Here is a 27,632-nt window from a genome sequence, read left to right as displayed (position 1 = left end):
TAAAAAAGTATGGCACTGGCACAAAAACAGACTCATAGATCAATGTAACAGAATAGAGGGCCCGGAAATAAACCCATGCTTATATGGTCAGTTAATCTATGACAAAAGAGGCGAGAATATACAATGGGGAAAAGATAGTCTTTTCAATAAATGGTGCTGGAAAAATTGAACAATTATATAGAAAACAATGAAACTGGACCACTTTCTAGCACCACACATAAAAATAAACTCAAAATGAATTAAAGACCTAAATGTGAGACATGAAACTATAACACTCTTAGAATAAAACACAGACAGTAATTTCTTGGATACTGGCTGTAGAAACATTTTTCTAGATATGCTTCCTAAGGGAAACAAAAGCAAAAATAAACTATTTGGATCACATCAAAATAATAAGTTCTTGCACAGCAAAGGAAACCATCAACAAAACAAAATGGGAGAAGATACCTGCAAATGGTATATTCAGTGAAGTGTTAATATGCCCCAAATATAAGGAACTTATACAACTCAACACCAAAACCCCAAATAAAATGATTAAAAATGGACAGAGGACCTGAATAGACATTTTTCCAAAGAAGACATGCGGATAGCCAACAGGCACATGAAACGATGCTCAACACCAAGGAAATGCGAATCAAACCCACAACGAGATACCTCCTTACCCCTGTCAGAACGGCTTGAATAAAAAAGATAAGAAATAACAAAGAGTTGGTAAAGATGTGGAGAAAAAGGAACTCTTGTACACTGTTGGTGGGAATGCAAGCTGCAGCCACTGTGGAAAACTGTACACTGATTACTCAAAATACTAAAAATAGAAATACCATATGATCCAATAATTCCACTACTGGGTATTTACCCAAAGAAAACAAAAACACTAATTAGAAAAGATATATGCACCCCACATTTACTGCAGCATTATTTACAATAGCCAAGATGTAGAAGGAACCCAGTGTCCACTGACAGATGAATGGATAAAGGTGATGTGGTATATATATATATATATATATATATATATGCACAAGGGAAATAAATCCAAATAAGCACTGACTGTATAAAACAATAATAGTAATAAGTAATTTGGGTGGTATAAAAACAAGGTAGAACCAAAACACTGTATACACACACACACACACACACACACACACACACAAACGGAATATCAGCCATAAAAAAGAATGAAATCTTACCATTTGTGATAAGATGGATGGACCTAGAGAGTATTATGTTAAGTGAAATAAGTCAGACAGAGAAAGACAAATACCATATGATTTCACTTATATGTGGAATCTAAAAAACAAATGAACAAAGAAAAAGCAGAAACAGACCCATAAACACAAAGAACAAACTAATGGTTGCCAAAGGGAAAGCAGCCAGGAGAATGGGCAAAATGGGTGGTGGTGGTGGGGGTGTACAGGCTTTCAGTTATGGAATGAAAAGGTCACAGGAATAAGAGACACACATAGGGAATATAGCCAAAAGTATTGTAATTGTGTTTTATGGTGACAGATGGTAGCTACACTTCAGGTGAGCATAGCATAATGTATAAACTCATCAAATTGCTATGTTGTATACCTGAAACTAATGTAACATTGTATGTCAACTGTACTTCAATTAAAGAAAAAATAAAAATAAATAAATAAAAGTCAGGTCATATCACTTCTCTACCTAAAACCTCCCAATGGCTCCCTATTTCACACATGGGGGGAAAAATCTAAGACTAAAAATGGATCACAAGGTCTTAAAAAAATTTGATCTCAGGATGCCTGGGTGGCTCAGGTGGTTAAGTGCCTGCCTTCAGCTCAGGTCATGATCCCAAGGTCCTGGGATTGAGTCCTGGATAGGGCTCCTTGCTCAGTGAGGAGCCTGCTTCTCCCTCTGCCTGCGACTCCCCCTGCTTGTGCTCTCTCTCTCTCTGACAAATAAATAAATAAAATCTTTAAAAAAAAAAACCCTGATCTCAACATCCTCACCCTAACTTACATGGGCTCATAATGGACTCAGCTCTTCCTCCCTTACTTTGCTTTGGTCAATTTGATCTCTTTGTTATTTCAAAAACATGCCAGGCACAGTCCCATCTCAGGGTCTTCTCTGCAGTTATTGTTTCCTCTCTAAGAACTCCTTCCTCAGATGGCTTTATACCTTCACTTCCCCCTCAGGTCTTTGTTCAAATGCCACTGTCCTGGCCACTTTGTCTAAAATGCAACCTCCTTTTAACACCCTCCACCCCCGCCAATATTCTGTATTCCCTTCCCCTGCTTTAGTTTTCTCCTTAGCATTTAACACTAACACATTATACACTTTACTTATTTATCTTGTTTACTGTCTCCCCATTGCAATGTAAACACCATCAGGGCAGAGATTCTTGTATGTTTTATTCACTACTGCATCACTAACATTCAGAAAGTATTCAGTAAGTATTTGTTAAATAAATGAATGAATGCTAAATATATATTTATGAAGGAAAAAAATTCAACCTAGAATTCTAAATGCAGAATGCAATCAAAGGAAGGTCAAAACCAAAACATATTCTCAGGCAAACAAAAAACATGGAAAGAATAAATCACTTTTAGACCTTCCATGGAAGAATAAAAGATATGCTCTGGAAGAAAGACACTGGATCCAAAAGGAAGGAGTGGGAAGAATATGCAAGGAAAATAAATATAAATAAGCACTGACTGTATATAACAATAATAGTAATAAGTAATTTGGGTGGTATAAAAACAAGGTAGAACCAAAATACTAAACAATAATATGTAAGATGGGAAGAGGTGTTTACAGTTAAAACATTCTAAAGCTTTGTTTTTCAGGAGGAAGATGGAGATATTAAGTTTTTTACTTTAAGTTTGGTATCCATGTAGACAATTTAAGAATAACGTCTTGAAGAACAGAAGAATTTTCATTCCAGGAGAAGGGAAAAGGGAGGATAAAGAAAGCTCAATTAATCCAAAAAGAAGACAGAAAAAGGAGGATAAAAAGATTCAAAGAAAAGTACGGTAAGTAGAAAGAACCAAATAAAATAGTAGAAACAAATCTAAAACATTAATAATCACAATAAATGTGCATGTAACAAACATGCTAGTCAAAAACAATGATTCTTGGTTTTGAATTTTAAAAATTGTGTTATATGTCATTTAAAAAAGACACACCTAAAACACAACAACGACCAAGAGGTAAAAATAAAGAGATGGGCAAAGATATGCCATGTGAACACTACTGCACAGATTACAAAAGTGGCAAGAGAATATTATGAAAATATTTATGACTACACATTTGTAAACTCACAACAAATAGATATGTTCCTAGAAAAATATCTTAGCAAAACTGACTTAAGAACAAACAGAAAGCCTCAAGAGTCTATAACCATGACAAATAGAACACATCAGGGCCAGGTATTTTTATAGACAAGTTCTATAAAATTTTAAAAGTAACTCTCCATACTTATATAAATTCCCTCCCAAAATAAGAAATTGTATACTCACATAATCAGATTAGTGTTATCTGATATCTGATAGTGTAATCTGATTAGTGTAATTTGGTTTCACTACCAAAACTAAAGACAACACAAGAAAGGAAAAGTACAGGACAATCTCACTCATGAACATTAATGAAATAATTCCTAAACAATACCCTTGCCAACAAAATCCAGCAATGTGTTAAAATGTAACTCACTATGAACAAACTGGGTTTATTCCAAGAATTCAACAATAGTTCATACCTTGTAATTGCCCACAAAAACAGATAAAATGGGAAAAACAATATGATCATCTGAGATAAGAAAGGACATTTGATAAAAATCAACAACCAAATATGATTTAAAATTAAACCGTTGGCAAATTTTTAAAATCATAAAAACTATAAAGATGACCACTATACTGCTTCTATTAGTTACTGTTCTGGAAGTTCCAAAAACAAAATGAGAAAAAGAAATAAAAGGTGTAACGATTAGAAAGAATCATAATTGTTACCATCTGCAGATGATATTATCTTTGTAGATAACATAAAAGTGTATAAATTACTGGAATTAATTAGAGTGTGACAAGGTGGTTCTTATAGGATCACTATACTCAAATCAATTATATTTCTATGTACTGCAAGACAGGAAATACCATTAAGAGGTGTTATCACTTAAAATAATAAGACAATACAAGGTGCACGGAATAAAAACAACAAAAAATAGGTAAGTCTCTCGTGAAGAAAATTAGAAATGTTACTGAAAAGCATTAAAGGAAACCTAATAATGCAGAGACACATGATGTCCCTGGATAGGAAGATATCATCATATTGATTTGAGTTCTCCTCAAACTGATGCATTGATTCAACCCAATTCAAACAAAAATTTTAACATGTTTCTTTGTGAACTTGCCAAAGCTAACTCAAAAACTCATGTGAAAAAAGAAAGAACTCCTAAGACACTTCTGAAGAGAAGACTACAGGAGCTTGATATTAGGAAAAGACCAACAAACCAGTTAACAAAGAAGAAAGCTCACAGACAGATCTTCACATACATAGAAACTTGATGTAACAGCGGTAGCACTGCAGATAAGTGAAAAAAGTAGTATTCAATAAATAGTGCTGAGCCAGTGCTGGTAGCTACCGTACGAGACAGTGCAGATCTGATTGTTCAATATTCTTGGCTAATAAGGGCTCTGCCAGCAAATGTACTGATCACTACTGATTTCTTCAACAAGACTCCTCCCCAGTCTTGTGAGCTTCATAAGTAGAACGGAGAGCTGTCTAGGGGGCTGCAAGTACAACTCTCCTAAGCTGTAGTTAAAAAAGAGAAGAGTAAGTGGATTCCTCCCTTGAGCAAAGCTTGGTGGGAAGGTGTCTCTCCACCTGGCCTCTCCCCCAAGCGAGGCATATAGTGTAGCCATCAGAAAGGACAACAGGCACGTTCATACTACCACCCTCAATGGCTCTCTCTGCATCTCTGCAGAAACTCTTCCCAGCTTTAGATTCATGAGTAGAAACCCTTTTAGGAATGAGATAGTATTTTTTCTCTAAAAAGGGTGGCATTGCCCCAGCAGTAAATTAATTGATGGAAGAAAGCAGTCTAACAGAGATGCTCAGTCCTACACTGGTGGTACCACTTTGATAGTAAAACAAAATAACGGCACTTTAAAAATTCAAGATCTTTGGCTTTTGTATTAAAGTGAATCAAACCTTGTATGGACCTAGAGGGCATTATGTTACGTAAAATATGTCAGACAGAGAAAGACAAAGACCATATGATTTCACTCATAATGGAATCTAAAAAGCAAAAGAAAGAAACAAAGCAGAAACAGACCTATAAATACAGAGAACAAACTGGTAGCTGCCAGAAAATGGATGAAGGGGAGTGGGAGGTACAGGCTTCCAGTTATGGAATATGTAGGTCACAGGAATAAAAAGTTACAGCATAGGGAATATAGTCGATGATGTTATAATAGTGTTGTATGGTGACAGATGGGAGCTACACTTGTGGTGAGCACAGCATAATGCATAGAATTGTCACATGACTGTATACCTGAAACTAATGTAATATTTTGTGTCAGCTAGACTTCAATTAAAAAATAAATAAATAAAGTGAATGACGCCCAACTTACACGGTTCTAAAGTGTCTATAACAATCTTCCTGTAGGGGGCCCTAGGTGGCTCAGCTGGTTAAGTGTTCAACTCTTGATTTTGGCTCAGGTCATGATCTCAGGGTCCTGAGATGGAGTCCACGCTGAGCATGGTGCCTGCTTAAGATTCTCTCTTTCCCTCTCCCTCTGCCTCTCCCTCCACTCTCAAAAAAAAAAAAAAAAAAAAAAAAAAAAAACCCACCCACAATCTTCCTATATATAACAATCTTCCAAATGTTCCATTAAACCACAAAATTCAGCAAATAAACAATACATATGCTGATGGACCCGGAGGGAAATATTCAATATGTATGCTAAATTAAAACTGGAGCCTCTAATTGGATGCACCGTCAGAAAGAAGAATATATATACACTAATAATTGGGTAAAAAGATACCCATTCCTTATGTTGAAAACAATAACAGTTTGTAATTACTCGACTTTTATATTTTTTAAGTAGTCTTTACCACTGCTAAATTATAGTACTATATTCCACTTGTGTAAAAAAAATCACCATTGTATTCTCCAAATTCTCCACCCTCTAAGATAAGAGATTCAATGACATTTTTAGTCTCTGATGCCTTGAATAATCCCCAAAGCATTCTTTTCTCACTTAGTTTTTTGGATTGGAAAAGAATGCACAAAAGAGGCAGAGTGGCCTATGCAGAATAAGTTTTGGAGAAGACACGCTTAGGTAAGTGCCACATATTAGGCGGACCTTATTTATACTTCTGGGTCTCCATTTTCTCATTTGTAAAATAAGGATGGTATTATCTGTCTTGCACATTATTAAAAGGATCAATTACAACACAGGGATGAATAGTGTCTCCCCCAAATTCCTGTCTATCTGGAATCTGTCAATGTGACCTTATTTGGAAAAAGGTCTTATACATGGAATCATGTTAAGATGAGGTCATACTGAATGAGTCTGGGCCCTATACCCAATGACTGTGTCTTTATGAGAAGGGAATGTGAAGACAGAGACACAGGAATGGCCCTATGACAGTGGAGACAGAGATTGAAACGAGGCTGCTACAAGCCAAGGAGTACCAAGGAGTGTTGGCAGCCATCAGAAGCTGGGAAGAGGCAAGGAAGAATTCTCCCCTGGGGCCTTCAGAGAAAACACGGCTCAGTCGAATCCTTGATTTCAGATATCTAGCCTCTGGAACTGTGAGAGAATACATTTCGGCCCTTAGCACCCAGTCTGTGGTACTTTATTGCAGAGGCCATACGATTCCTAAAACAAATGAAGCAGTTGGCTTATCCCTCACAAAGAAAAAAACACACCATAGCATTTTGTTATGGCTGAATAACAGCAGGCAGATTCTGATCTTGTTTGACATGGAATCTCCAAGAATACATTTTAACAGTGTTTTAGTTAGGGATCATGTTTACAAGTGACCAAAACTCAACCGAAACAGGCTTTAAAAAAAGGCCTGGAGGTGGGGTGAGGTGAGGAGGTGAGAGAGGAAATGAGGGGGGAGTCAGAGAGGGGCGATATAGTGGATCCTGAATTTCCCACACAGATGCAGCTGGACCTCTGGAGTTACTGAAGGCAGGTCTCACCGCCTGGTTTCTCATTTTACTCTTCCTGTGTATTAACGTCATTCTTTTCTCCAGCTATAGTCGAGCTTTACCCACCAGGTGAAAACATGACAGTCAGCAGCTCCCAAATTTTATCTTTTACGGACTTTGTCCCCAAAGAAAGACTGCCTCCGTTTTCTGGGTCCTCAAGTCCAAAAAGCCCAGAGAAACACTGAGGAGCTTGAGCTGGGTCAGCTTCCACTCCTGAACTACCTGTTGCCGCTCCGTGGCTGCGCGGGTACCAGAGGCAGGGAGGGATGGAGACAACCTCCTCGAGGAACAGCTTGATAAAGAAGTAGTTTCGCTTTTGTTCTTTTACCCCAAATTCTGGCTAAGATGCTAAACTGAAGTGAGCAACCAGAGATAGAGAAGTAACTTTAAAGGCAGATACAAATACAATTTGAAGAATAAGAAGTAGTCATAGATACATCATCCAGAAATGCAATACATTGATAAAGAACTTTAGTGAAGAGCCAATAAGCACATGAACCGGATGCTTTATGTGTAAGTTTAAATTTTCCTAGCTGGAATTAACTGAAACACAATTTCCCTTATTTAAAAGAATAAGAGAGAATATAAGAAATTAAGCTACCACTTGAAGATGTAGTTTAAAGAAATTCTTACCTTTTGGTAGTAGAGGAAATATATTTCATCAGCAATAAACATTTGACTGCCCTGTGTGGGCAGGGAGCTGAGGTGCCACGAGATTGTTTCCAGAGATAATTCAACTACATACTCTACTTTTAACTTTCTTAGAAATAGAAATGATTACTTACCATGGTACTGGGGTCTCTATCAGCTCGATTTAGTTCAAAAGAATTTATTTTATGGGCACTCATTTCGTCAGTATCAGCAATGATATAATGTCTAGGAGAGTAAGCATTGGACAGGTTCTCAAGCAGCCTCAGGATCTCAGTGGTGTGCCCACCTGGAAAAAATATTGGGAGGCCTAAATTAAGAAACCCACAGTGTGGTTACCAGAGGGGAGGTGGGCGGGGTGATGAGTTAAATGGGTGATGGGGATTAAGGAGGGCACTTGTGATGAGCACCGGTGCTGTATGGAAGTGTTCAATCGCTACATTGTACACCTGAAACTAATATTACACTGTGTTAACTAACTGGAATTTAAATAAAAACTTAAAAAAAAGAAACCCCCAATGGACATATCTATTTGACTATGTTATACTAATGTTATATTTCATGTATTTCTCAATAGGTGAAAGGAACATTTGGAAACAATAATCTATGCCCTTGTATAAATACTACTTTTATATGGGGGAAGAGGATAATAACTGTATAAAAATAAAATTGGTACTAGCAGTAGGTGCTAAGGAAGGCACAAAGAAGTATAAGACACAACCCCTGTCATCAAGAAGTCTGGTAGGAGAGGGGAAAGACACACAGACATTTGAAGAGTAATGCAAGACAGCATGCAAAATTTAAATGGGGGCAGAGGTGAGGCAAGCAAATGGTTATGAAAGACCAACCTTGTAAGAGGAGGGGAGATCCCTGGTAAAGGCTGAGAGGCCTTGAGAGGTGAAGCTAATGGATAGGAGCAGGGAGGCCACTGGCCAGGAGATGGATTATTAGGACATGAGACGGCAAGAGCAGAGATGTGTGTTCAGGAATGGTGGGAATACTGCGAAGAAGGACGAGGGTGAAATCAGATCAGGAAAGAAGCCTGGAAAATGGAAAGACGGTCACCGGGTCACTGAAGGTTTCTGTGCTGAGAAGGAATATCAAGGAGGCATGAGCACTGACCAGCAGGGCTTGGGGCTTCCTAAGGAAGACTCCCATTCAGCACTGTAACCCCAGCTCCTAAGAGAGGTCTCAGCACACTACAGGTAGTCAAATACTTACCAGCTTCACCAAACAACTACTCAATTTTTGAAACTGTACGATCTCCAAAATTTTAATACTTTAATTTTAAAACCATGAATTTAAAAATCGACTGTGTACACTGAGGTTTCCTTCATGAGGGAAAAAACCCGAAAAGAACATCAACCTCTCCTGTTAACTGTACAGCATTTAAGCAAAGCAATCAAAGTCCTCAATGACCCCTATCATACCATTTCGTTTTACTTCACAATCTCTCAGCCTCAACCAGGATGATGTGCTTAACATTCTTCTTAACATTCTTAACATTATTCATCTTATTTGTTATCTCCTCCTTACCTCTGGTCACAGGGTCCCTCCCATCTACTAAACTCTCCCCCACCATTACTACTACAAGAAAGCGCTTTCAGTAGTGACACAGTGAACATATAGAATGATAATCAAACAAATTAAACATGTGGTTTCTCCCAATGCACGTATTTTCTTATAGTAGAAAGGGAAGGATTACTCTCTAGGTTCTGGAAGGAATTAGATATAGAAATAAAATTGGCATAGATTACGTGTGAGGAGGAATCAGAATCATACTTTGTAACTTGTCACCCATCTTCTTGTCTGGGGCATGTAATTTACACATCTGATTTATACTCATTTTAGTATTTTTGTTTTTAGCCTTGAGAAAATGTGGTTTACAAAGTAGGTACTTGTTTTCACAGCTGGACCAATTAAAGATAAAAAGGATAATATCCACATTTTCCACTGCAATTAAAACTTCATTATACCTGCTTTAACAGTCTTTTCTTTTTTTAAAACAAAACATTTACTGAATACATTCTTTGAAGATTTAACCTTGCCACTGAATAAAGTCATTAAAATGATGGGCTTTGTCTTCTATTTTACTCTTTTATTAAGATATATTCTTTGGGGGGGGCGCCTGGATGGCTCAGCGGTTAAGCGTCTGCCTTCGGCTCAGGGCGTGATCCCGGCATTATGGGATCGAGCCCCACATCAGGCTCCTCCGCTAGGAGCCTGCTTCTTCCTCTCCCACTCCCCCTGCTTGTGTTCCCTCTCTCGCTGTCTGTCTCTATCTCTGTCAAATAAATAAATAAAATCTTTAAAAAAAAAAAAGATATATTCTTTGGGAACAAAATCTTCTCAGTTTTAGCTTAAAATATATCTGGAATCCAATCTCTTCCCCTGCCATCTTCTTTGCTACCACCCTGCTCCAAGGCACATCACCCTCACATCAACTATGACCACGTCTTCCCGGTCTGCTCCCCCAGCTCTGCTTGTCTATTCCAGGGTCTACAACGGTCTATTCTCAACACAGCATCCAGTGTGATTCGGTTAGAGAGAGTTGATCAATTTACCTCTGCTCAAAACCCTCCAGTGGCTTCCCTTCTCACATGCAATAAAAGGCACCTTGTAATCTGACCCCTTACTTTGTTACCTCATGGACCTCATCTGCTTCTACCTGGCTTGAGTTTACTCCAGCCCCTCTGGCGTCCTTGTGGTTGGGTAGCTGTCATCTCCCCTGGGAAGCTTTCGCTTAACAATTCTGTCTAAAATGCAACCTCCTTTCCGTACCTCATAATATTTATCACCATATAATTTAATATGCAGTCTGTTTCTTTAGCTTTTCTCTCCCCCTAACCCTGGCTCCGCTAGAAGGTAAGCACGATGATGGCAGGCACTTCTGCTCATTTTGCTACTGCTGATCTTCAGTGCCTTGAAAATAGCAGGCACTCCTATTATTGCATGAATGGGTAGATGAGCATTTGGTATTAAATCTAAAATTTGCCTAAGGAAATCATATATTTCAGAGAAGAGTAGTAATTTTGATTGATATTCTTTGAAAATATGTGGTTAATTAATAACATATTATGGAATCTAAAGATTAGACATTTTTTGGTATTCAGGGTAAACACCAAAAATGCCTTCCCCCCCTCCTCCAAAATTCTGGGCACTAACTATTAAATTATTTGTCTGATTACAAGTCTTTCTTTGACTTGGATGATTCTTTGAGGTCCTGGACCTCTTCTTACCCTGAATGGTTTGAATGACAAAGGCACCACTTGCCAGACTAATTCTCAATCTTAATTTTGTTTCCCAGTCCACCAAATCTAATACTGTCAAGTGAATGGCTCTAACATCTATTCATCCATTTGTTCAGGACAGAAACCTGGACATCATTCCTGAGCCTTTCCTTCCCTCACCTCCCACTTTCAAACCACAAGTTCCTTCTTGTCTCCCTACCTCAGTCTTTGTCAAAACATTCTCTTGACAATGCAGAGTGAATGATCTTTGATTTAATTGGGTCACTCTCCACTCCAAAGTATTTTAAAAGATCCTTTGCTACCAGGACTAACAACAGTCACCATTTAAATGCTTATTATATGCCAAGCACTTTGCTAGACGCTTTTAATACTACATTTAATCTCTCTTCACCTCTTCTCTTCCCATATTTTTCAAGGTGGAAACAGAAAGTTCAGTGAGGTTAACTAATTTGCCCAAGATCACCAAGTTAGTTAGTGGCAGAGATGTGATTCAACTCCAGGATTATGCCAATCTAGAGCCTGTGGTCCTAACCCCTACATGGTATGAAGCAGTGGAGTAGTGCCAATAGCTTTATAGAGCATGGGTTACAATGCCCTTTGGGATCTGGACTGGGCTTACCGCTCCACATGGAACTCAAAGCAACAGTTCCCTCCCACCTCTGGCCATTCCAAGTGCTCTTGACTTCTTTTCACACCCTCCCAGTCCTCAAATTCTCTTTGGTTGATTCCTGGTCATCTTTCAAGTCTCAGTTTAGAAATCACTTCTTCCAGGAATTTTCCTGTCTCAAATTCAGATAAAATGGTGCCCTTCCTGAAGACTGCTATAGGAGTCTATACTTTCCAGATTACAGCAAGTACTCATTTTGTTTTGTTTTTTGTTTTCTATTAGTTTTTCTATAATCTCCTTTTCACTCACTGCCTGTATCCTTGTACCTTTCACACTGTTCCACTACCAAGTCACCACTCCATGGCAAGTAGTAGTAGTCGCTTTTGTTATTTCCAGAGCTTAGCATAGTGCCTGGCCTTTCCGATGGCTCAACATAAAGTAATGAATTATACCGGAACATAAGTTTAGAATATTTGCTCATACTGTAAATATTATTCTAACTGGATACAATCTCCAATTAGCATTTCTAAATGTACATAATATATCTATCTCTGTCAGAACTTATCCATTTAAAATTGTGAGAGCCTTCAGAGCTGGTAGACTCTGTTAAATTGTATTACATGATAGTGCAGCTTGTTGTTCATAAGCGGACACAATACTCTCAAATGTGTATTGTTCTCTGGTCAGTAGATAACTGTCCCTATCCTCATGGATTTGTATATTTATAAATATGACAATTCACTTTGCCTCATCTATCATGTAGTATTCGTGATTCCCAAACTAAATACAAAATGCCTAGATTAATAACGCAAAACAGCAATTTTTACTCAGGAAAATTGTAAGCATCATAAGGCTTCTGCGTCCTCTCCGCTCAATAATAATTTGTTAGAATAATATACGCTAGGTGGAAGCTTAATTACAGACAAATGTAAGTTACTCATTTGTCCTTAAAAGATGCCTGGGCCGCGTCAACAAACCAGAATTTTGCCCTGACTGGGCGACCGGTTCCGGTTAACATAGGGAAACTACAAATCTCAGTGTGCAATGCTCCAAAAAGTGCTAAGGAGACTAGAGGAGAGCGTCGCGGTGTACTCTGGGGCTTGTAGTCACCGACCCAGGCTCGACAGTCACTGCCCCAATACTTACCGGACCCAGCCACCACCAAGAGACTGAGAGACTGACGGGGCACCAGGACCCGAGGATGGAGCACTACCCAGAGCCGCAGTGCCAGCAGCGCGGCCACCGCAGCTCCCGCCGCCGCTAGGATAAGGACGCTAGCCATGCAAGGAAACGACGCATGCGTACTATCTCCGCCGCCGCTCAGAAGCGGTCAAAGTTCAAGAGGTACGGGCGCTGCGGAGACGCAAACGGGGCGTGTCGAGCCTCTTGATGGGCGGGGCTTTTCTGCTCTAGGAGGAGTTGGGGCGAGAGGCGGAAGTGCTGGCTCTGGGGACTTTGGTGACTTCCGTACGGGATTCCACGCGGCTACCTCCCAAGCATAAACTGAAATTCGGCAAGTTAAGCGCAGGAGAAGTGTGATTTCCACCCGTGACGAGGTCAGGCCACCTGTGCACCCTAAAGGCTCCGGAGCTCCCAAGTTAGGAGGTGTTTCCGCGCCACTAACTTTGTGAATTCCACCTGAGGCCAATAGCATACGTCGCCTTTTTTCTTCCTTCCTCTCTTTCTTCCTTTCTTCCTTGTTTCCTTCCTTCCGTACTTTCTCTCTGTCTTTTTTAGTTTCTTTCTTTTTAAATGCCAAGGGAAAAGTTTCTGTTGCAACATGCAGACATTTCTGTGCTTGCCAGTAAAAGTTACCTTAGTACAAAAAATTGAATTTAGGGCCCTCATCATAATCTCTTTCCCGACATTCGTATCTTTAACTTTTCTAGGCATTTTCACAGATCTCTCTGATCAGAATGGCCGAGGGTGATCACCTCCAATTATGCCATGATCCTGAGAGGAGTGGAAGCTTCAGTGACTGAAGGTAGCAGGATAGAGAAGGCAGCGTCCTACAATTAATATTCAGTTAATTTTACCACAAAGCCAACACTTCCCCCAATCCCAGTTTTGCTTATTTTTTGTTGCCTATTTAATCCACATTGCAGCAATATAAAAATACTGAGATTACAGAAGTCCCCTCACCCCAAGTGTAATTGCCATCAGTCTGGTAGAGACTGTAGGTGAGATAGGGCAAGTAAGTATACAGATGAGTAAACAGGTCCTGAAAGATGAAACATTTTGCTCAAGTGAAATAGTGGCAGACCTAGATTTAGAAACCAGAAATCCTAACTCTTGCATAGGAGTATTATATTGTGTATTCCTTTGCTAAGTTCAGACTTGTTGATTATCACACTTGCCTAGAGCCTAGAATGTGTCTTTTAAAATGCAGTCTCTCGGGAGAGGTGTAGGATCAGGTTATCTAACCAATGTGTCGATTTCTATCAGCAGTCAAGTTTGGGAAACATTTGGGGACTTGGTAGCATCATTTTCTGGCTAATGGATCTCATAGCGCTTCCCGTATTCTGTCTTCCAATCAAATCCCCCTTACCCTACATCCTCACAATAAGGCCAAAAGGTGACTATTATTTCCCTCTTTAAGGATAAAGACATAGATTCTATAAAAGTAAAATAGTTTGCCTAAGATTTCTTAGCTAGGAAGTGTGGGCTTAGAAGTCAGTGCCTCAAATTTTGATGAAATCAGAATCCCCTGGGCTTAATAAATACATAGTTCAAAGTCCAGAGGTAGGGCCTCTGGCACAGTATAAAAAAACAACTAAAGTATATTACAAAGGATGTAGTTTTCTTTCATCTGCCCACTCTGCCATTCCCAGCAATGGCTTCAACCTAAGACTCTCCCCTCATACTTCAAAGAAGATGTTAGCATCTCAGAAATTACATCCAGATGCAGAAATTTCCAGAGCCAAAAAACAACATTATCTTGTCATTGGGTCTTTCTTTTTAAGGCTGAGGAAACTTTTTCCTGAACCCCTCATGGACTTTCTTCCACGCTGTCTGGCCATACTTATTCATGATAGGAATGAGACCTCAAAGCTGGCTGGGGTAGGGTGGGGCATGGCATACAGCTACCTGTTGTATCTGGTTATTTGGTGGAGGGTGGATACTGAACACAATGGTCACTTGGAGAGAAGGAAGTTGGAGGAGGATAGAGGAGAGATGATTGTCGGTTAGGCAAATAGCATTTGGATTGCTGTGAAAATGTGTCCCAGATGGCTTTGTAACCTGACGCAGGCAATGCAGATGTCAAGCATATTAATAATTACTGGACTGCAGCTCTCAGAAGACACTCTTGCATTCTCCTTTACCCCCATCGCCTCACTTCTGTAATTACCTGTATCTGTAGGAAATAATCAGCTTCACCACATTGGCATGCAGCTGGAATGAATGGGGATGATCAAGCACTTAGGGCTGCCAGTAAACACAGCAAATCAAAGAGGGAGGAGTAGCAGGCATTGTTTAGAATTATTGGTTATTTTGAACTAAGGCTAAGGTCAAAGTATTTCGTGTTTCTGACGAGGAAGTTGAGTGCAGAGGGGAGCTAGGTGGCAGGCAGGGACAGGAACAAAGTTGGGAACTCCTGAACAAAATCAATGTCTGCTGGTCTGTGACAGGCACAAAATATGTAGATAATCAAGAGGTCAAGAAGCTGGGCTGGATTAATCAGGAAAGGCAAGGCTGAGTGACAAGAAGCAGCAACTAAAATTTCTCTTGGGGAGTAAATTGTACTGACAACACAGATTACAGATGCACGGAAGTAAATTATAGTGCTGTGAAAGCATGGAAAATGTATTAATAATTGACAAAATGAGTAATCATATTGAGCCATAGCCAATTGTAAGTAAAGTGTGTCTGGGAAGTGATTTTTATTATCTTCTTGAATCTATTTTCTGAAGCTTCTAAGGCAAATATCTATTATTCATGAATATTAAAAAAGTTAAGATTATTTTGCGCTATTCAGTAGGATTGTGCTTGTTAATTTATTCAACATATTTAATGAGCACCTGCTATGTGCTGGATTTGGGTACAGGGGATCTCGTATGAACAGGACAATAGGCCAGACAAGAAACTTAGACTAGAAAGATGATAGTGGAGGCAGAAGAGGGTTTGAGAAGAAGATTTGAGATATATTTTATGGATAGAGTCATTAAAACTCCTTGGTGGATTAGATGTTGGGGATCAAGATGGCTCCTAGAGTTTTGGCTTCAAAACTGGTTGGATGGTGTCATTTGCTAAGAATAGATGGACGGGAAGAGAAACAAGCTTTATGGGTAGACACAGGGGAGGAGAGGATGAAAATGAAGTGTTCCGTTTTGGATGTTAATTTGAATAGCTTGTTAGACACCCAAGTGATTATGTCAAGTAGGTAGTTTCATGTACAGATCTGAAGCTTGGGTCAGAGCTAGAGGCATAAATTGAGAAGTCAGCATATACATGATACTGAAAGCCACGAGACTGGGTGAGATCACCGAGGGAGGGAGTCTAGGTCAGTCCTGTGCAATAGAACTTTCTTCAACGATGGAAAGGTTCTGTGTCCATGTTGCTCACTATTTACATGTGCCTATTGAGCACTTGAAAAGTGGCTAGGGCGACTGAGGAATCTTAACTTTACTTCATTTAAATTATTTTAAATTTAAATAGACACATGCGGCTATTGTCTACTGTATTGGACAGCTCAGGATTGAGAAGAATATGGAGTCATTAACATTTAGAGGTCTCATAAAGGAGATTTAGCCAGTAAGGAAGATAGAGAAGGGAAAGCCAGGAAGATAGAAAAGAGTGGTGTCCACAAAAACCAAGAGAGGAAAATGATTCAAGAGTGGGAGTGCATCAGCTATGTCACATGCTGATCATAGTTGGGATCAGATGACTTGAAAACAAATTCGTCACTGAAGATCTAATAACGAACAGCATTTTCATGGAATGATGGTTGTAGAAGGCAGTTGGAAATGGGCAGAAGAGAGAATGGGAGATGAAGAAAAACAGTGTCTATAGACAATTATTTCAAGTTTTTCTTTGAAGGGGAATGGAGAAATTGGATGAGAAATGAAGGAGAATTTGGAATTGAGGAAACTTATTTTTTAAGATGGGAGTTATTGGACATATTCATTTGAATTTTACAATGATCCAATGGAGGAAAATTGATGCAGGAGAGAAAGGGAACAAGAGTAGGAACAAAGTTCTTCAAAAGATGAAGAGGGTTGGAATGTACAGCACAAGCGGAGGGGTTGGGCTCTGCTAGGAGGGGGACGGCCCTTATCCCATGATAATAGGGTGTAAGGCAGGGATATAATGCAGGTACTGAGACGTTTATAGAATTGGTGGTGAATAGATGAGGGTGTGGAGATATGGGGTTTAGAGTGTGAGAGGCTCTGGGAGAAAGAAGTTAGGAAATAATCATCTTGAAAAGTAGTTGGCATATTCATCAGGATTTCTGGGCAGATTGCAATGTCCATTTGAAGCTTGTGATAACAAATTCAGAGAGAAACCAGTCAACATAATTTTATGTCTTTTTCCCCACTGGAAAAGACAGATAGTTGGCTTTAACCAAAGTTAAATTTTTGACAGGTGAACACATTAGCGAGGTAAGATTCCTCTCAAGGGAGGGAGGTCTGTGGAACATTCTCTGGACATAGTGGGAAGTGAAGACAGGAGGGTAAAGGTAGGAGAGTGGATGAATAGTGGCCAAGTGTAAGGTCGGGGGTTGGAGGCCTAAAGAAGGTTGAAAAATTGCAATGAAAGAACTAGAGCCAATTAACTGTAGAGATAAGAGGTGGTGATCAGAGGGTGGGATGTTTTAAGTCAAATTCTGTTATTACTGATAGTGTTTAGGGCGTTAACTCTAAGAATGGATGAAAAAGATACAGGGGCCACCCACATGGATGCCAAAGTCACTAAGGGGTAGAGAGGAAGATGAGCTCAAGTTTTCAAAAAGTAAGAGTTCGGAAGATGATAGCAACCAAAACTTTGGGTGTAAGCAGGATCTTCCATTTGTCCCTCAAGATTCATGCTTCTCCACCCCAGTCAGAGCCATGAGAGCTGAAGCCTGTGGAGTCAATCAACCGGTTTTTTGCTGTCTGGTTCTGGTTGGGTTTGGCCAAAGGAGAGCCTCAGCAGATCTGATGCAGGGAGGCTGTGTCCCTGAATGGGAGGTCTCTGCTCTTCAGCATAGCTTCTATACCTCTCTCTCCTGGGCCCCAGAACTCCCTTCCCTTATTCGTTCAGGCCATGGGGTGGTGATGATTCCACTGTTACTAGCCCTCAGTGACTGCACTATCCCTTGTGCCTTCCTTCCCTCATTCACACGTCTGTAAATCATCCCTTTATTAAATCATCCTCAACTAAATACAAGTGTGCCATCTATATCCTGTTGGGGTGGTACAACTGCATGACAAGAAGTTCAAAGGAGCTAGAGTTTTTGAAAGACGGAGAAATGGTTTGGAAGCAGTGATGCAGACCAAGAGTTTCCCCACCTCCTGTGGGTGTGTGAGAAACAAATGGCCTCCATTTGAGAGACATACTGAGGAGCAAGTCTTCAGGTTCTGCAGGGAAGTGGAGAAGTCATTCAAAAAGAAGTTAAGATATAGGGGAGATTTGCAGGTGACAGATTAGGAGGTCCAAAGTATGCCATGAAAGGGTTTGAAGGGTGGTGAGGAATGGGAGTTGAGTCATATTGGGAAAATTTAAAAGTAATCATGGAGATAAGAATCAGGATGATAATGGCCCATGTGGGAGGCTTCTGGGGCTTGGAGCAAATAAGGACGAGGGCAGGCTCTCCATTCATTTCAGTTCAGTTCTACAAGTACCTAATATGTGCAGCTCACTGGGCTAGGTACTGGGGAACAGTGGTAAGACAGTAACAGTTAATACCCAAGCAGTGACTCAATAATGAGCCTGGCTATGTGAATTGCATACCTCTTAACAGGGCCTCCTAGAGAAAAGCCACCCAACCTGTGCTTTCATGGGCTGCCTTGGAGTATGGGCCACTAGGGACCCTGGCATGTAGGCCCCTTCCCAACAGAGTTCAACAATCTTCAGTCCTAATGAAGGTAGTAAAGTACAGATAAAGACTGAAGCTCTTCTGCAAGAGCCAGGAGCACCACTTTGGTCAGCATTATGTGTGCCCGTGACAAGGTAACGCTAGAAGGGAGTTCTTAGTCTGAGCCATAGACAGAACTTTGGCCACCAGGACTGATGGTTGTATGCTTTACCATTGAAGATCTTCCAGAAGGTGTGGTAGGATAGGTGACAGAAATTGTCCCAGTACAACCCAAATCTATACACTAGACCTTTTTTTTTTCTGTATCAAAATATATTAATATATGTTTAAGTTGCAACCTTTTCCTGGATGAAGCCACTTGCTAGGATTCCTTGAATACTAACCCTTGAAGGCTAAGGCCATTGTTAATATTTAATTGGCATTTACTGTGTGCTTAGAACTTGAATTAACTAATTCTCACAATAACCCTAACGAGGTAGGCATTATAACGATCCCATTTTACAAATGAAGGTATTAAGGTACAGAGAGATCATTTGCTCTGGGTCACAAGGCCAGGAATTGGCAGTCAGGATGCCAAAAAAGCTCATACTCTTCTCTTCTACAGTATCATTAAAAGATTTTATCATATATTTATACCAGCTGTTATACTATATATTTAAAAAAGGAAGATAGAAAGATACTTTACTATGATTGACTTTTCCTTTATAAAATTAGAGCTAGGGGTGCCTGGGTGGCACAGCGGTTAAGCGCCTGCCTTCGGCTCAGGGCGTGATCCCGGCAATTATGGGATCGAGCCCCACATCAGGCTCCTCCACTGTGAGCCTGCTTCTTCCTCTCCCACTCCCCCTGCTTGTGTTCCCTCTCTCGCTGGCTATCTCTGTTAAATAAATAAATAAAATCTTTAAAAAAAATAAAATAAAATTAGAGCTAAATAGGAGGCAAAGGATTTTTAAAAAGGACCTTTTCAGGGGCACTTGCTTGGTTCAGTTGGTAGAGCATGTGAGTCTTGATCTAGGGATCGTGAGTTCAAGCTCCATGTTGGATGTAGAGCCTACCAAAAAAAAATTTTTTTTAAGTGGATTTTTCATAGTCCAGTTAAGAATTGCTTTTCTGTTTTCTAGCTTTGTCTCCAAGTGCATTCCAAAAGGAAACTAGATTAAACAGACATGTCTATCTCTCTCGAGTCATACCTTGTTTAAGATAAATTTGCAGTGAAACTACTAGACACGCTAATTTTTTTCTCTTACTTTATGTTCATTTATCTCAGGTATATCTTTCCAGATATGTTTATAAATTCAGCTCCAGCCCTGTACACACAAAATGCCTTATCAGTTCCAAATTTAGCAAGACATTAAAATCTTATTTAAAAATAATATTCCCAGACTATCATGGTAAGTATCACACCAAGTCATACTGTTTATTAATGACAACCACAACAATAATGGCTCCTTTAATTTTCAATTACCATATTTTCAGTTTTAGACCTATAAATAAAGTCAGAAACAATTCTATTTTTGCACTAAATACTGCTTGTCTTTGAGATCTTGCGAATTAATTTTCTCCTCATCCCAACCCTCCCTCCCTGCAAAACCTTTGCCTGGGATGCCTATGAAGTCTGTCTTTTCTTCATTGTATACCTGCCCTTTCTACCCTGTCTTTCCCAGATCCTTTTTTGCTGCACAGAGCTCTTTGTCCTTATTAGAAACACACAGATTGTACCTTCTCTCTTATCTGACTTTGTTCCTGTGAAATTCACATGCATGATAAAACATGCAGACTACCATTCAGTAGGCATTTATATACTTTCTCAACCACCTCTCACAGCCTCTCATGAACTTAAGTACTATTATTATCCCCATTTTGTAGGTGAGGAAGTTGAGGCTTTGCCACGCTAACTCATCACTGCGGCTGCTTTGATTTGACTTCCTGTGGATGTACTTTGGCCATCTAGTGGCCTCAGGAATATGGTGATGTTACTTAGGGAAGGTACTTACTGCAGAAAACATCTTACATTAAGAAGAAGGGGATAAGAAGAATGAAATATACAGATGTGCTACTTAAAGGTTAGTGTTATTTTCTCTTGCAAGTGTTGTGTAAATAGTATATGAATACATTGCTCCATAGCAGGTAAGGAACTCTTGCTGTGCCCTTTAACCTGGTTTCTTATCAGCGTCTCCAAGCTTTATTTAATGTCCTGTTCATCTTTCATCAACATTAGGTGCCCTATTTATTGTGAATCCCTTCTCAATTTGTTACAAACAGGCTTGTTAATTTACCAACAACAGTTTTTGATAGAAATCTCAGATAACTTTGCTATTTCCCAAATTTAAGCTTCCCTTCTCCACACCAGTACTCCAATGGGATCTTTGCTGGTTGTATTTGTTTGGGAGTAACTTAAAAGACAACTTAAATGAACCTGAGAAAGTCTTACCACTTTGTAATACTTGATGAACATTTACCGAGGGAACTGTGATCTGAACCTAGAAATTTAAAAGAATCTCTAAATTTCCCTTTCTGAACAGATGCTATCAACTAAACGAAACCTCTTATGGTCAGTGTCCTCCATCAATTACGCCCTCTCTTTCCTGAATCTCTAACCACTGACTCTCACCGTGTCTTTATCCTTAACCTATAATGCTCAAGTCTCCCCCATTAAAAAATAAAAGCAAAATCAATAAAACCCTCCATCAATCAGCCTGGCTCAGCATAACTCCTTTAAACTACCAGCCAGGCACAGCACAACCACATGAAAATGGCCCTCCAGTCTTTAACCACACCTTTATGCTTTTGCCAGAGTGTTTTTCCATTCCCAAACTATTTTTATTCAATTGGGCTGTTTCATGAAGCCTTCTGGTGAGCACAGAGCAAAGTTCTATTTCAAGTGTTGAGAGGTGGCCATCTGAGCAGGTAGCCAGACAGCCGATCTTGGTGGACTCCTAACATATGGAGGTTCCTCTCAGCATATAGAGGTAGCATGGCCCTCGCAACACTACAGAAAGAGGTATTGACTGACACAGGCCTTGCCCTAGAATGACCCTGTCCTATGCATAAAAGATATCTCTGTAATATACTGACCCAAAGAGTGTCTGAGTATTTAAGAGCTTGGTTGAATTTGTGCTGTCCTGACTTGCTCCCAGAAAAGGAAACAGAGCCTTCCTGTGATAAAACTTGCAAATAAATGGGATACATTAGGTTTGCTCTATCTTAGCCCATCTTCCCTGTCAGCCAGCACCATATGGCTCTACAATAACGTTCTGAAAAGACCTAACAAACCGCCCAAGAAAGGAACTTTCAGATGCCTTCTCCCCATTTTCTTGGATCTCTTCTTAGTCTCTCAGTCCGGTGGCCCCTCTCATCCTTCAGAAATATTCAGCCACTTCCCACCAAAGGATGTTTTATCCCTTGGTTTCTTTTTCTGTATCCCAATGCCTCAGACTTCATCTGAATGAGCATTCTTTTTTTCCCCCCTCAGTCATCTGGGACTCCAGAGGATAAGGGGCTTAAGTGCCGTGACTGAGGCTGAAGGTAAATCCCCCATCGTTGTTTCTCTCCCACCACAGTGATCTCCCTGCCATCTAAAATATAAGCACACATTGCAACAGCAATTATTTTCCTCAAAGACAATCCAATCCAGTCCTTTCTCCATGAAATATTCGTTTTCTTTTTTTTTTTTTTTTAAAGATTTTATTTATTTATTCGACAGAGAGAGAGAGACAGCCAGCGAGAGAGGGAACACAAGCAGGGGGAGTGGGAGAGGAAGAAGCAGGCTCATAGAGGAGGAGCCTGATGTGGGGCTCGATCCCAGAACGCTGGGATCACGCCCTGAGCCGAAGGCAGACGCTTAACCACTGTGCCACCCAGGCGCCCCGAAATATTCGTTTTCTTAAAAAAAATTTGGCTTTATAAAAGTATCAGAATAGAGATTGCTACTTTCTCTACCACTTTAAAGAAACAGCACCAACTTTTATTAGAATTTGTTAATTCTGGGTCTTTTTTTATGGGGGTTTGGGATGGCAGGGAGTCGTATTTTCCATTTAATCTGCCCAATAAAAGTGCCCAGAGTGTATGTTTTACTATTGCTGATTCATATCTCTTTTGTCCATTCATATTTATTGATTTATTGCCCCCCTTCCATTGGTATTCTAAAGAGGGGGGTTTTGCCCTTGGCACACCAGCTGTGCCAAGGTGTTTTGGGTCCTTCATTTCCACACCAGCTTGGATCCCTGGTTCTCCAGTGAGCAAGCTGTCTGTCTCACACAGAAGTGGCAATTACTGACTATGGGAGTGAAGTAGGTGGAGGCGCTGTCTCTGGAGGCCCCAAGACCCTACGACTATAAGATGCAACCACCATATCCAAGAGTAGTTCTGCACTGTGGCAGAACTTTACCCGCCTACCATGCAGAGCACTCTGCCAGTTCAGCTGTTCAGGTTACACAATCTGTATATGCTGGGCAGCTAGAACTGTAGGCCACCCTTGTCTCTGGAACCTGATACCCCAACGTGGTCCCTGGGGGCTGGTTCTCATCTCAGTCCACTTGCAAGTGGAGCTAGTCGTACTAGTCACCATCTTCTCTTTTTTCCTAAAAACTCAGTGTTCTTGTCCATGTTTGCTGTCTCATTTTTCTTGGTTCATTTTCACTCCTTAATTTGCTGAAATCTAACTTCTGCCGTAATTATTCACCAGTAACCTCTAGATTTTCAAGTCCAAAGAGCATTTCCTTTTCTAGCCTCTCGTGTTCTCTCAGGCAATTGAAATTTTTTCTCCCATTGACTTTGATTACTCTGTTTTCTTCTGATTCTCTTCACATCACTATTGCTCTATCTTGATATTCTTCTTTAGTTTTTCTTTCTCTTTCTGCTTCCCTTAAGATAAAAAAAAACCCAAAAAGCTTAAAAAACATATTTAGAAAATGCTAGAAATAATAAAATGGAAACTTAGGTAGCCACCAGCTAGATTTGCCCTTTCATGTATTCTTTTTTTATACTGCCATNNNCTTTCCCTCTAAGAAACAAAATCCTTATTTACCTGATGTTGGTCTTTGTGTCTCTGAGGGTTCTTAACCTTGGGACTCTTTTCTTCTTACTTCTCGTGGCAGATGAATGGCTGCCACCATAACATTCATTTTCTTCCCTCTGGTGCATGTTCTCTCAGCCGGATACTCCTTGTCCTCCTTTACAGCTAGGTATGATTTTGTTGGGGACTTCTTGCCGGTGGACTGTAACTAGAAGTGGTGAGTACAACTTTAACCCTACCTTTGTAAAAGAAGACAGCTTGCCTTGCGCTGTTTGCCATCTCCTTTGTGGACATGTCTATGATCATCTGCAACCATGGAGATGAGGAAGACATCCTATGAGAGAGTGGGATAGCAAGATAGGAGGAATCTGGGTCCTGAATGACCTCATAGAACAGAATGACCTGTCAGTCTAGGCCCAACTGTTATGTAAGAGGGAAAGACACTTTTGTCTTCTTTATTTTCATTTTTCATTTCTTTACTTTCATTTCCAGTGCTTTCTGGGGTCTCTATTACAGCAAGTTAGCCTTTACTCTAGTACAAAAATTGATACCTGGAAATGGGGGACTTCTAACAATGTCTTAAAACATATAGCATTACCTAAGTGGTCAGACCATTGGCAGCGAGGAAACAGCTCTTGCAGGCTGGAAAACTGGTGATTCTTGTAGTGCCATTGTAAGATATTTGGTAAAAATCTCACCTACTTAATTTGGAAGACTGACCATGTTTCTTGTATCACTGAATTTTAGAGGAAGCATTTGGAAAGAACCAGAATATGAGTGTAATTGTTGCTCCTTGGCTAGTTTAGGAAGGTTTTCCAAGAAAGAAATGAGCTCACATAAGAAATGATGAGTTTGCAAGGAAAGATGGAAGAAAATAGAGTGTATAGAAAATAGAGGCCTCACAGGGTTGGAAAATCCAATTATTTCTGTGGTCCAAACGGGAGAAGACTGTTTTTCAGATGCTTAAAGCCCACCCATTAAGATTCCTCAGCCAAAGAGATCTAGCCTTGCAGCAAAGGTCAGATTAGCGGTGTTTTACCCTCACTTAGTTTTTAAAGATTACCTCAAAGTAGCCACAATTAAAACAATGAGAAGAGGAAGGAGTAAAGCATAGAAACTAAAGAATAAGAAAGCTTAAGAGCTCAGTCCAGAAAAGAACTTTGGGTATAGTTTCTGTCACATGTAACAGACTGGAGATGAATAGCATAGAAGCCTACAAAGATTTTGAGGAAATTGTATTGCTAAAGAAACCGGAAATCTGACCTGCAAAAGCCAATCATTGTGTCCTCAAGCCATTTCCAGGAAAGCATACTCTCCAGTTTTCACTTAAATTTTGAACCTGGAGGATAATGGACAAAGAACCTCCCAGAGTGTGTGAATGCAGGGGCACTGTGGGTATAACCAAACACATCCAGATGGGTTGGTTAATCAGGGAATTTCTTCCATGGCCGGGGCAGGATCTGGAAAGAAAACTATGAAGGACTTCTGGTTGTTGCATGTTTCCTATTCTGTCCTTTTAGAAATGGAAGTTTTTATTGTGGTTAATTGTATTCCTGCTCCACCATTGCATATTGGGTTGAGTGTGGGCATCAAATAACTTCTTTTTAGTTTATAATTATTGGACTCTGTGTAGCTACATCTAGACGGAATAGAGAAGGCTGTACTTTCCCCAGAGATACTGGGCTTTGAGCTGGCTACAGAAACTAGGTAGGCCTATGGATGGTCTCTCTTAGAGAGGTTGAGATACATGGGAAGAAGAGAGTGCTTAAATGGTTGGGTAGTCTGAAGGATTGAGCGAACCTCTTTATCTTTGCCTTAATTCATGCAGTCTCCCTGGAGGTTCTGATTTATTTATTCAGAAACCTATCATCTGCATGTTGACAGCTCTCAAATTTGTATGTCCAACCAGGGTTCTCTTTTATGTTCTAGACCTATATTATCCAAATACAGTTAACCCTTGAACAATATGTATGGGTCCACTTACATGCAGTTTTTGTACAGTACAAATACTGTAAATATATTTTCTCTTCCTTACAATTTTCTTAACATTTTCTTTTCTCTGGCTAACTTTATTATAAGAATAAAGTATATAGTACATATAACATACAAAATATGTGTTAATCGACTGTTTATGTTATTGGTAAGGCTTCCAGTCAACAGTAGGCTATTAGTAGTTCAATTTTGGGGGAATCAAAATTTATATGCAGAATTTTGACTGCATGGGGGTTGGTGCCCCAAACCCCCATGCTGTTCAAGGGTCAACTATATTGGATACCTTTGCGTGGATTGACCATAGGAGAAATCCTAATCATAACATGTCTGAGACTGAAGTTATTTTTGTACTTACTCTGTGAGAGATTGCAATTAATAGTCACAAACTCAGCCCACCCCCACCATACATGCCCTCTTGCACTGTGACTTTTCTGTTCTTCCCATCAAGGAGTGGACTCTGGATCTCCACCTCCTAGTATCTGAGCTTGCACTGTGACTTGCTTTGATCAATAAAATGCCGCAGAAGTGATGATGTGGGAATTGTGAGCCCAGAGCTGAAGAAACCTTGCAGGCTTTGCTATCACTGTCTTGGAAAGCTGCTGTCATCATGTAAAGAAACATGGGCTAGCCTCTTTGAGGATGAGAGGCTATGTGGAGAAAGATGCCCAGCTGGCACCCAGCATCAACCACCAGCATGACTGGCAATGTAATTTACAAGGCCCAGTAGCTCCCCATTCCATAATTATTCAGAATCTCAGGAGATTCTTGAGGAGACAGGAATAGCAGAACAGTAAACGCGGCACAAGTTGCATGCCCATGAAGCCGGCCTTGACCCTAGAGAAACCATCTTGGACCATCAAGCTCCTGCTAAGCTGCCACTGCTGACTGTCACCGCGTGAGTGAGCCCAGGCAAAACCAGCAGAATTTCTCAGCCAAGTCCAGCCCAATTTGTGGACCCACAGAATTGTCAGCTAATAAATGATTATTGTTTTAAGCCATGAAATTTTGTGATAGTTTGTTTTAAGCAGCAATGACTAAGACATCCTTAGTTAATGATCTCCTATCCATGCTGATTAAAGCCCGAATTATTCAACCTCACCCATATTTTTCATGTCATCCTCTGAAGCCTGAGGAGCTCTCTTTTACCTCCCTGTGTTTTCTCTTCTTGCCTAGGAGTGCAGGTGGTGGAGGCAGAGTGTCTAGGTGTGAATTAGTTTCTCCCATTGCTAATTATGTGACCTTGGACACATTATTTTGCCTCTTTGTGCCTCTGCTTCCATCTCCATAAAACAGAGCTAACTTTATCTTTCATATTAGGGTCTGTGCAGGTTAAATGAGGTCATACATAAATAGGGCTGAGCATAGTGGCCGTGCTCTAGAAGTGTCAGTGATTACGACAGCCTTGAATCCAGCCACACTGTCCGTGAGGTTCAGGATGAAACATGCAGGAGTGCTGCAGAAGACTTTGGGGCTTGGGCAGGAATAGCACTCAACAGAGGGAAGTGATGTGGTCCCAAAGGAAATATAAAGTAGTATGAGCTCAGAAACTCAAGCTTGGCAGCCAGACTTTCCTCCCTTCCATCCCAGCTCTGCCATTTTCTTTCACAAGTTACTTACTACCTCTAGGTCTTCCTTTTGTCAACTGTAGAGTGGAAATAATAAAAGGAAATGTCTGAGAACATCATTGCGAGGCTAACCTGAGGACTGAGTGATTAAGTCCTGTAGGCCTGGCTTATCGAGGAAGCCCTGTGAGCCTGGGCATATAGAATATGCCCCCTACATGGTATCTGAAATGTGAGTATTGGTCAGAAAGGCAACCCAAGATCTCTCTGCAAGGGTAATTATCAGATATAAGTACGCTATATACAAGACTGTAAACGACGTGAGGTAAGAGATCAGGTGCCAAGGAGAGGGTGAACAGATTAATT

General features: G+C 40.2%; 2 protein-coding genes across 5 annotated transcripts in view; one reads left to right on the top strand and one right to left on the bottom strand.

The window, feature by feature from the left end:
- The window catches only part of ALG14 (ALG14 UDP-N-acetylglucosaminyltransferase subunit), a 108,826-nt gene extending 95,784 nt beyond the window's left edge, over positions 1–13,042 (bottom strand). Inside the window, exons 1-2 of one of the 2 annotated variants that reach the window (XM_008697685.2) lie at positions 12,830–13,042; positions 7,963–8,114 (exon numbers count right to left, since the gene is read on the bottom strand). In XM_008697685.2, coding sequence (XP_008695907.2) covers positions 7,963–8,114; positions 12,830–12,965 — 288 coding nt within the window. In that variant the 5' untranslated portion in view covers positions 12,966–13,042. The remainder of the gene's footprint in view (positions 1–7,962; positions 8,115–12,829) is intronic. The other variant, XM_008697684.2, reaches the window with a different exon arrangement.
- Positions 13,043–13,080: 38 nt separating this feature from the next.
- LOC103669351 (TLC domain-containing protein 4-like) overlaps positions 13,081–27,632 on the top strand; it is a 98,734-nt gene continuing 84,182 nt past the window's right edge. Inside the window, exons 1-4 of one of the 3 annotated variants that reach the window (XR_005834109.1) lie at positions 13,085–13,239; positions 20,565–20,761; positions 23,878–23,929; positions 26,153–26,702. The gene's annotated coding sequence lies outside the window, so the exon portion shown is untranslated. Of the gene's footprint in view, positions 13,240–20,564; positions 20,762–23,877; positions 23,930–26,152; positions 26,703–27,632 lie in introns of those variants that run through there. The other 2 variants (XR_005834108.1, XM_008697681.2) reach the window with 2 other exon arrangements.

This window comes from Ursus maritimus, unplaced genomic scaffold (genome assembly GCF_017311325.1).
Source record: "Ursus maritimus isolate PB19 unplaced genomic scaffold, ASM1731132v1 scaffold_12, whole genome shotgun sequence".
Lineage (NCBI taxonomy): Eukaryota > Metazoa > Chordata > Mammalia > Carnivora > Ursidae > Ursus > Ursus maritimus.
The sequence above is the reverse complement of the archived record's forward strand: the minus strand, read 5'-3'. Positions and strand labels throughout refer to the sequence as shown.